The 10,862-nt window shown below is 52.4% G+C and overlaps 1 protein-coding gene across 1 annotated transcript in view; it reads left to right on the top strand.

The window, feature by feature from the left end:
- LOC311376678 (steroid hormone receptor ERR2-like) overlaps positions 1–10,862 on the top strand; it is a gene marked incomplete at both ends in the record, with an annotated part of 41,467 nt that overhangs the window by 8,594 nt on the left and 22,011 nt on the right. Inside the window, 2 exons of the mRNA XM_084491181.1 lie at positions 2,180–2,703; positions 8,748–8,864. Coding sequence (XP_084347307.1) covers positions 2,180–2,703; positions 8,748–8,864 — 641 coding nt within the window. The remainder of the gene's footprint in view (positions 1–2,179; positions 2,704–8,747; positions 8,865–10,862) is intronic.

The following is a 10,862-nucleotide window of genomic DNA, read 5'->3' as shown; positions in this document are numbered from 1 at the left end:
CTCAAGTCCCCCCTCCCTCCCTCCCCTCCCTCCCTCCCTCCCTCCCTCCCTTGTTCAAAACGTTCCTCCTCACCGTGGCATGCGTTGGGGCGTGCGCTGAGCGTCTGAGGACCTAGCAGCACCGGCTCCGTGATGCAGCATCGCTCCGTCTCCGACCGGGCGTACCGGCCCCGCCTGATTAAAAATGCATAAGGAACGTCTGGGGCCCGTAAGAGAGTGAGGCTTTGTTTTTTCATGGCTCATCTGAAACAGGAAGGAAGCAGAGGATCGATAGATCGGATCTTAGGGCCCCGGGCCCGCACCGGCTCCTCTCTTTACCCGTCGGCCCCCAGCAGTTAAGAGGGAGGTTTCATGTTGTCGGGGGCCCTGATGACGCCATTGTTTTTTTTTGGGGGGGGGGGTTTGCCCCTCGTATACAAACACACACAAACGGAGCGAGTTAGCGATGAGAGGGAATCAGCGAAGAGTCAAAACATTGAGGGAGGATGGACGAGGTAGTGGGGAAGCAGTCGAGCTTCACTGAGATATTAAACCACGTATTCTGTAGCCTCTCTCGCAACTTTTCTAACCTTCCAACCTCATAGGAGTGTAAGCCTTGTGTTTTTGGTGTGCCTGGACTTTTTGTTGTTTGCGTGGATTGCGATTTAGCCTCGACTAACTGTAGTACGAAGAACATTTGACACGACATTTGAGTTATTGCCTGTGCATTTATAATACTTTGGATACAGACATGACAGGCGATATGACAGACGTCACGTCACCATCAAAAAAATGTGGATGCTGAGAGCACTCAGTGGCGTTCGCTTACGGCCGTATCAATCCCAAACCTTTTTCAGTTCTTATCTTATGCCTCGTTTATTATATCCTTAATAAATATCGGTTTACAACGGGACAACAATGCCAAATTTTTTACACTGACACCCAAAACTCGAACAAAGAGAGGACATCAGTGTAACGTATGGATTCCAGTCTGGGCTCGGAGCGAAAGGGAAGACGGCACAGGGCTCCTAAACCAGACCGAAAATCAGTTTCAGGTATCTTAAATCCCTGACAAAGATCTGGAGGCAAGCGAGCCCCCCCCTCCCCTCCCTCCCTGCAACACCCGACAAATCCACCTCCTCTCCCAGCGTACCTCTTAAGTCCTACCCCGTAACCGGGCACCGGCTATTGCCGTAGCAACCGGGACTATTGATCGGGTCGTGTATTACCCCCCACCCCTTGTCCATCCTGCAGGCGGCGACTGCCACACCTCCTTGGGTCCATTACCCCCCCCCCCCCCCCCCCCGCCCCCCCTTCTTCCCCTCTCCCAATCGGACTGAGGTTTCATTCCTTCATTTACCGCTGGCACGGCACCAAGTCACTCTGCCACTGTTGTCGGAGACGTATGGGACCTGCGGCGGTTTTTGCCGCGGTCTCTGCTCTACGTTTTTTTTTTTTCTATGCGGCCGGCAGAGAGAGAGACGGGCCGGCCCCCTGCTAGTAGTTTATCAACCGGGCACTCGACACGGGGCACCTAAGTGAGCAGGGTCCTCGTCTTCATCTGCGTATCGTCTGAGATGTCTGAGTCTGTAGCGGTGGTTGTGTGTGTGAGAGCCGTCTGCTCTTGAAGACACTGAGACGGACGGATGCGGGGTCTGAGCTGGAGGAGGCTGTGGGGAAGGATGTGTTTTTTACTAGACAAGGCAGACAAGCTGTCTTGGGTTATGGGCAGATGCGATGTTCTCTACGGTTGGGTGTGGGTTTATTCGGATTCACCTGACACCTTAAAACATTGAGTTAACATTGTTGACCTTTACAGCTCTTGAGTGCTTGCCGACAAAAGCGTGATTAGGCATTAGTGGCATGTTCCTCAGAACAGCTTGACCACAACAATTTCTTCAGGGTGTTCTTACTTACTGGCTACCATTCATAGAACATGATCATTTAGAAATAACCATGTCTGTGTGTGTGTGTGTGTGTTGTGTGTGTGTGTGTGTGTGTGTGTGTGTGTGTGTGTGTGTGTGTGTGTGTGTTACGGTTTTAAAACTCTGAGAATGCTTAAGTCCATTTATGAATCTAGAAAACTCTAGTGTGCACACAAAATAACATGTAAAGTCACATTGCTTACCTGTCCTCGTGCGTGTGTGTGTGTGTGTGTGTGTGTGTTTGCGTCTGTGTGTGTGTGTGTGTGTTTCCCCAGAATGCTCAGCAGAATGCCCTCTGAAGACCGCCACCTGACCTCGAGTTGTGGCTCCTACATCAAGACCGAGCCCTCCAGCCCGTCCTCCTCGCTGGTGGACACCGGCAGCCACCACAGCCCCAGCGCCAACTCCGACGCCAGCGGCGGCTACGTCAACATCAGCGTCCGCTCGCACGCCCTCGACTCGCCGCCCATGTTCAACCCGGGCATGCTGGGGGGGGGAGGAGGAGGAGGTGGTGGTGGGGGAGGAGGAGGCGGCGGTGGAGGAGGAGGAGGAGGAGGAGGAGGAGGAGGGCCGGGCGGGTGTCACCGGCGCTACGACGAGTGCTCGGTCCTCGGCGGCGTGGGCGTGGGCGTGGGCGTGGGCGGCATGATGGTGGACGACTCGCCCATCAAGTGCGAGTACATGCTGAACGCCATCCCCAAGCGGCTGTGCCTGGTGTGCGGGGACATCGCGTCGGGCTACCACTACGGCGTGGCGTCGTGCGAGGCCTGCAAGGCCTTCTTCAAGAGGACCATACAAGGTGCGGCCGTCCGTTCAATCCAACTTTATCGATAGCGTCGCTTTTTTTTTTTTTTTTTTTACACAATTGAAAATAAATCTATGTATGTGGCGGATATAACCGTTGTTTACAATGGTGGGCGGGTGTGGCTGTCGTTCAATACAACTTTATCGATACCTCGGTATACGTTTTTTGTATTTCACGTAATTGAAGATGAACCGATGCGTGCGGTGGTTGTAACAATCGGGTTATAATCACTGGTGGGCGGGTGCGGCCGTCGTTCCAATCCAACTTCATCCATACTTTATCGTTGCCTTTTTTTTTTTTTACACACAATTGAAGATAAACCGATATGTGCAGCTGATGTAACCATCGGGTAAGATAGTAAAACGTTAAATGGAGAACTTTTTCCGATCATTAAGGGACGAATGCGGACAACAATTCTTTGATTTGTCCAGTATTTTAGCGAAAACGCAGCAGAAATAATTGGAGGCCATAATAAATGTGCTGCAGTGGAATACACTGGGTAAGAACCACTTGTAGAGGTTCGTCCTCTGAAAGTGCTTGTTTTTAGCCTCTGACAGGCTCAGATTACACTCTAACAATATGGAAAGGAAATAGAGAAACACACCTTTTTGCTTCACCTTTCGCTTGGTGAAAGGTGTGTCTGTTGGTTATTGTGTCCGACCAAGGTCTGGCTTAGGGAGATTACACCGCAGCCCGTTTTGTGGCTTACGCGACGCTAGTTAGCCAGGAACGCATGTTAACCTGAGACACAGGCACGCTTATGAGGTCAAGGGTCACATGCCGGGATCCGACCCGGTCTGACCTCAGAGCACTGATACAGTCGGTGATTAGGCCCGGAACTTAGCCTGTGCACCTGGCACGGGGAAGGAACACACACACACACACACACACACACACACACACACACACACACACACACACACACACACACACACACATGCATTCAGTGATTCAGTCGTCATTTCATCCACGGGTGATTAATATGAGGCTATGTGTGTAAATATGTTACCTGTCGTTTTTGTTTTTCATTTGTTGTTTATTGCCTCACCTCAATGAGAATAGATAAATAAAGGTTAATCAAAACGTGTGGTAACACTTTACAATAAGGGTATAATAATTATCATTTAGATTAGTTAATGCAGTTAAAACATAAACTAACAATTTATTAACAGTTAATATACAGTAAACTAATGCCAATGACTAAATATTAATCTAAATTGACAACAAATAAACAAGACGGATCCAGACCTGGAGTGTGTGTGTGTGTGTGTGTGTGTGTGTGTGTGTGTGTGTGTGTGTGTGTGTGTGTGTGTGTGTGTGTGTGTGTGTGTGTGTGTGTGTGTTTATGTGTTCATGTGTGTGTAAATATTCACAGTGAGTGAGCGAGGCAGCGAGCCCATCGTGCAGTTGCCGGTCTCTCTCTCTCTCTCTCTCTCTCTCTCTCTCTCTCTCTCTCTCTCTCTCCCTCATCCCAGCTGTCTTGATTGTGAGGGGCGAACGCTGCGGTTAGCGGAGGCCGGTTGGCTGTTGATGAGAAACGATGAGAGACAGGACTAACATTTGGTCTGATTCAGCCCGACAGCCGCGTTCGCCTGGAGCCGCGTTCCCCTGGAGAACTCACTAGCTCAGATGTGATTTGTGTGTCTTTCAGATATGCCTGGACGCGTGGACACGATAAAATACAAAAATAAACATGTACTTTTTAGCTCTTGATTTTAGTTGATCCAAAAGGTCATAAGGTGCTGAACACAAGTGACACATTAAATAATTGGTCTTAAAAAGATCTGCTCTCTAAACAACATCATCTGGAAGGTGTGTGTGTGTGTGTGTGTGTGTGTGTGTGTGTGTGTGTGTGTGTGTGTGTGATTCAGTATGTGTGTTAGACCAGGTGTGTGTTTGAGTATGTGCGGTAGTCCAGGTGTGTGTGTGTGTGTTTGAGTATGTGTGTAAGTCCAGGTGTGCGTGTGTGTGTGTGTGTGTGTGTGTGTGTGTGTGTGTGTTTGAGTATGTGTGTGAGTCCAGGTGTGTGTGTGTGTGTTTGAGTGTGTGTGTGTGTGTGAGTCCAGGTGTGTGTGTGTGTGTGTGTGTGTGTGTGTGTTTGAGTGTGTGTGTGTGTGTGTGTGTGTGTGTGTGTGTGTGTGAGTTTGAGTATGTGTGTGTGTGTGTGTGTGTGTGTGTGTGTGTGTGACTGGAGCGTAGACAAGCGATTAAGGACATTACACACGCCTCTACTGTCCCGCCGTGCTCCGTCCACCCGCTCTCCCTCCTCATCGTTCTTTATTCCCTCCTCTCTTCCTTTCTTTCTTTTTAAATGTCTTTGTTTCTTTGTTTCTGTTTTCTTCCTTTCTTTCTATCTTTCTTTTTCTGTCTTTCTTTCTTTCTTTTCTTTTTATCTTTCCTTTTTTCTTTCTTTCTTTTTTTCTTTCTCTCTTTCTTTCTTTTATGAAAGATGAATTCTTATTTATGTGTTACTTTCTGTCTTTCTTTCTGTCTTTCTTTCTTTTTACCTTTCTGTCTTCCTTCCTTCCTTCCCTTCTTCCTTCCTTCCTTCCTTCCTCTCGTCCTCCGCCGTCGAGGGCGGGCCCCTGTGACGAGCCTCATCTGTCCGTCACCCGGCCCCGGGGCCCGGAGACGTTCAGTCAATAACAATCAGGGCTGGGGGACGGTAATTAAGGAGCCGGCCGTTCACCGGGAGACAGGAGGAGACGGGGAGGAGAGGAGGAGCTTGTGAGGAGCAGGAGGAGCCGTGTGTGTGTGTGTGTGTGTGAGGAGGAGAAGGACTTTGTGAGGAGCAGGTGGAGGAGGAGTATTTGAGGAGGAGGATCATGAGAAGGAGGAGTGATTAAGGCACTACTGAGCCTCCTCCACCTGGAAACAGAGGAGAAGTGAAGGAGGAGGAGATGATGGAGGAGGGGGAGTGAGGAGGACGGCTGGAGGAGGAGGAGGAGGAAGAGGAGAGGAGTAGACAGACGAGGAGGGAAGAAGGAGAGGAGGGGAGAAGAGGAGACGACAGCACAGGGAGAAGAAGAGAAGCAGGGGAGGGAGCAGGACGGGAGCTGATGGCAGAGGAGCAGAGGGGGAGACGGATGTGAGGGAGAGGGGAGAGGAGGAGGAGAGGAGGGGAGGGGGGAGAGGTGAGGACAGGAGAGGAGAAATACCGAGGAGTCCTCTAAATGGAAGAGAAAGGGACGGGGGCAGGGGGGGGCGGGTGGGGGGGGGCCGTCTGAGGGACATGGTCATTGAGTGAAAGCAAAGGCCCCCTTAATGGAATGGTAATCAGGGAGGGGGGTCCCGGCCTTGGGAAGGAGGTGAACGGGGAGACGGCCGGCGCTGGCGGGACGGGCCCGGGGATAATAGCGCGGCATAATAATATATCAACATTTAGAGGGAAAATAAGAGAGGTTAAGGAAGGGGATGGTGGTTGAAATGTCCTCTGAGATATATAAAGGAGAGGCCGGGGGGTGGGGGGGGGGAGGGGCGGGGGGGGAATGGGGGGGGGGACAAAGGAGCTGATTAACTAAGAGGGTACGGCAACAGTGAGCTTTTAGTGGGAGAGCAATTTAGGCTATTCAGGGTAATTTGTTGTAAACCAGTCCCTCTCTTCTCTCTCTCTCTCTCTCTCTCTCTCTCCCCCCTCCCCTCTGTATCCTGCCTCGCTCACCCAGCAACCCACGCTCCTCGCGGTCCCGGCGCCGCCACCACCACCACCACCGCCGCCACCGTGCAGGAGAGAGAGAGAGAGCGCTCCCGTCTCTCTTTAGCTCGGCGCCGACGGCAGGTGTTTCCTGTCCGTTGCGTTCGTTGGTGTTTGTTTTGTTTTTTTTGCGCGTCGTAACTTTTAATAAACGAGCGGCGAGGAGAAAAGGTGCGAGGAGCGAACGCACAAATCAAACTGAAAAGTTGGCAGTTGGTTGACGTGGAGGCGAGTTTGTTGTTTTTCGGCCGGGGGGGGGGGGGGGGGTTTGTTGTTGTGTCTCTGTCCTCTTCCACATCTGTGAGGAACACTTTGTTGTTTTACACAGATTAAAATATTTGTTTTTCCTAAAAATCTGGAAACAAAAGATACGATTAAAAAAAAAAAAAACAGTGTTTAGTGCCTTTTACACAGATGTGTGTTTTCATTTCCCTAAAATCCGAAACAAAAGATTTCCTAAAAACATCAGTTTTTTTAGTGCCCTCTACTCTTTTGTTCTCTCAATCCAGTCTTTCATTTATTGTTTTCTTGTGCCCGTGCTGTAAACTCTCCCCCCCCCCCCTCCCTCCCCCCTCCCTCCCCCCTCCCTCCTCCCTCCCTCCTCCTCCTCCCCGCTTAAAACCTCTCTTCAAATGACTTTAGCGAGCTCCCAAAACACGCCGGCTCTCCCTCTGCCAGCTCCTGGCCCCGCGCCACGGGCCCCTCGCCGACCATGTGACCCCGCCTGACAACATCCATGCCAGGGAGCCTGACAAATGTTGGCACCCTCTCCTTGACCAAGCACTGGGGAGGAGGAGGAGAGGGGTGGGTGGGGGGGGGGGACAGGGGGCGAGAGTGCTGGTGGTGGTGGTGGTGGTGGTGGTGGTGGAGGAGTAGAGATCCGCAATAGACAACACCTGGTGGGTTGTTTTTAGGAGCCATTAATACACCTCGGCGTTACGGGGCACTGTGTCGGAGCGCTCAATCACGCCGTGCCAGGGCGTCCCAGGAAGGGTATTGTCATGGGGGTGGTTTTTGGGGGGAGGTCAAAGCTAAAGCGTTGTGTCGAGAGAGAGAGAGAGAGAGAGAGAGTGCGGCGAGGGGCGAAGAGCTATGAGTCTGAAACCGAAACCGCGGAAATCGCTCGAGGGAGGGAGGAAAAAAGTGAAAACACGATTTTTTCGATTTCTTCTTCTTCTTCTTAAATTTTCACCACACTCGCTTCTTGTTGTGTATAATTTGTTTGATATTAATTTGATATTACGGTGGTTTCGAGGAGTTTTGACGGATGCGTATCGGAAACAAAGAAGGGGCGTCGGATTTGGCGGTTGAAAAAACGGAGGCTCGGCTAGCGGCTAGCTCTCTGCTAGCTAAACGTAATGCTGCGGCGGCGCTACGGCGGCGCGGCCAATCGCGTCGCGGCGCGCTGTGTCCTCTCGTACAGGGGGGGGGGGGGCTGACGGGGGGCTGTACTCATCAGCCTTCAGGTGAAGAAGGATGTGAGGCGGAGGAAGGGGTCGCGGAGCGCGCCCGGCGGAGAGGACACGGCGCGCGGGCATTAATGGCGCTAATTTAGCCGTGAATCAAAGCGAGGGGCGGGGCTCCGGGGGGGGGGGGGGGGGGGGCGGCGAAGGTGCTCTCGTCGCCCCCCCCCCCATCAGGACGCCACTATAAACCCTCCCCGCTTTCACGAGCCCCGCGCTCCGGTCACCTTGGGACAACGTGTGTGCCTCTGTGTGTCATTGTCTCGGTGTGTGTGTGTGTGTGTGTGTGTGTGTGCTGTTTGAACGACCTTGTGTGTTGTGTTTTGTGTGGTGGTGGAGTTGGCGGGGGTGTGTTTCTCATTGCCTCTTTATTGTGAAACATGAGGGGCTGGACGGTGTCGTGGACAGGTCGTGGACTCAATGCGCAAAGGTTCTGGGTTCGACTCCCACCCCGAGTAGGCGCTCTTGAGCCCCGAGGCCTGACCCCTACCCGCTCCCTTTATGAGATGCTTCCAAAACCGACCTGAATCCTCCTTCATCCAAAGTGGCTTCACAGGCTGAAAGTGTCTCGTCAACGACTCAATAGTAGAAAATATGAAATCATCAAACAGTACATTTGAAGTGTGTGTGTGTGTGTGTGTGTGTGTGTGTGTGTGTGTGTGTGTGTGTGTGTGTGTGTGTGTGTGTGTGTGTGTGTGTGTGTGTGTTAAAGAGAGTGAAAAAGTAAAATCATACATACAAATTGTAATCATAAAATACAGACTAACAACTGTGAGGAACACATTTTTGACTATACTCGAACGAAGCAGGTTTTTTTTCCTCTGTTTCTGCATGTGTACATAATAAATGCATTGACGGGTGTTCCCTTTGTGCTCCGCCAGGCAACATCGAGTACAGCTGTCCGGCCACCAACGAGTGTGAGATCACCAAGAGGCGACGCAAGTCCTGCCAGGCCTGCCGCTTCATGAAGTGTCTCAAAGTGGGCATGCTGAAGGAGGGTGAGTGACCGCTCGGCTCCGTTAGTCTCCCCAGGCTGCTGTCTGGAGACGTGGGCGTGGCCCTTGGACCACGCTGAGGTTGAGGGCGGGGCAGCTCGTTAGAGACGAGGCCGGTCGTTAAGGAGGAACAATGTTGTAAATGCGAGCCGGTGATGTTATACGGCGCTGTAAATGCCATGAGAGGAAAGGGCAGCGCGTGGGCAGCTCGCGGTGCGGCAGTGTATCGTGATGTGTGTGTATTCTAAATGCATCCGTCTGTATATACAGTATGTATGTATATATGTTATATTTAGTGGCACACACACACAGCAACACACAGAAACACACATACACACAGACCAAAACACACACACACACGCACATTCCACGCACATTCCGCAGGAGAGCACATGATACGATGACATAGGTGTTCCGTGTTCCGCTACAAGTCCTCCTCCAATGGTTCCCCAGTCGGCTCCTGACAACACGATTGGCGGGGAGATAGCGAAGCCCCCCTAAAGGAAGTGACATCATGCTCTATATCCCCCCCCCCGGCTACCTCACGGCGTTCAGAATGGATGGGCGGCGGGGAGGAAGTGCTGAGCCCGTCCTTTCTGGGTCCCAGTCTGACTAAGGAGAGAAGTGTAACAGTACTCTAGGAAAGCACATGCTGTTCCCTGAAGACTCTCCCTCCTATGGGGGAGGGGGGGGGGAGGGGGGGCTCATAGTCTATCTCCCTCTTCTCTACGTCTCTCTCTCTCTCCCTCTTTCGCTCTCTCTCTATCCCTCTTCCTTTACCTTTCTCTCCCTCTTTCTTTACCTCTCTCTCCCTCTTTCTTTACCTCTCTCGGTCGCTCGCTCGCTCTCTCTCTCTCTCTCTCTCTCTCTCTCTCTCTCTCGTCATCTCTCCCCTCTGTCTTCATCTGTATCTCTCGCCCTCTCCCTGGCATATTGATCCGCTAAATGCTTTCTGAACACCCCGACTCCCTTCCTGTGTGTGTGTGTGTGTGTGTGTGTGTGTGTGTGTGTTCCGGTCTATTTTTGTGTGTGTTTCGGTCTGTGTGTGTGTGTGTCCGTGTGTGTGTGCGTGCGTGCAGGGCATCAGAGAGTTCAGGTCTAGCCGATAACAGAGGAGACCAGAGTTATTTCTGAATGTTTTGTGCCGAGCTGCGGGAACCATTATATGTTAATTAAAGATTGTGTTTATCCACACACACACACACACACACACACACACACGCCGGGCAGCAGCGGCCCTACCTGCTGCGCCGTTAGCTGACCACTTAGTTCACGTTCACTTAGCTCCTGGATAGCATCACAGAGGAGTGTGTGTGTGTGTGTGTGTGTGTTGTGTTGTGCGTTCGCATTGCGTACCTGCATGTCACTATGCAGTGGAGGCGCCACCGCAGGGCCGATGACATCACGGGTCATGTGTCCCGCTCTCGCGCCATGCCGGCCGTTAGCGTAGCATTGCATAGCATAGCTTAGCATAGCTTAGCTTCCCCGAGGTCCGTCCCCGTACTCATCAGATGCGATACGTACACACACACACACACACACACACACACACACACACCCGCAGGCACGCAGACACACACGCACACACACGTATGCACACACGCACGCACACATGTACGCACGCACACGCGCATGCACACAAACACACCCCTCCACTGCTCTCTCAGCATGATGTCTCCATTCTATTCAGGGTACCCCCATAACAACAGCCCTGTGCCCCCCCCCCCCCCTAATCCAGAGCACATAGCGGTGTGTTAGGGGCAAAGCTGCGGCTATTAGCGCATGCTTACGGGCGACACCGCCGGCTATTGTCTGTCGCGGCGCACGCTAAGCCCTTGAGACCGGGACAATCGGGGGGGGGGGACAATCGGACTCTATAGGACCCCACGGGTGGCCTGCCGCTGGCCAGACATAGCGCCGCACCACCACCAACCACCACCGCCGCCTCCACCGACACCACCAGGAGGGCCCGGAGTGGGGGGGTGAGACGGGCCGTAGGTC

Source organism: Micromesistius poutassou (assembly GCF_964030765.1).
Source record: "Micromesistius poutassou genome assembly, contig: SCAFFOLD_328, whole genome shotgun sequence".
Lineage (NCBI taxonomy): Eukaryota > Metazoa > Chordata > Actinopteri > Gadiformes > Gadidae > Micromesistius > Micromesistius poutassou.
The sequence above is the reverse complement of the archived record's forward strand: the minus strand, read 5'-3'. Positions and strand labels throughout refer to the sequence as shown.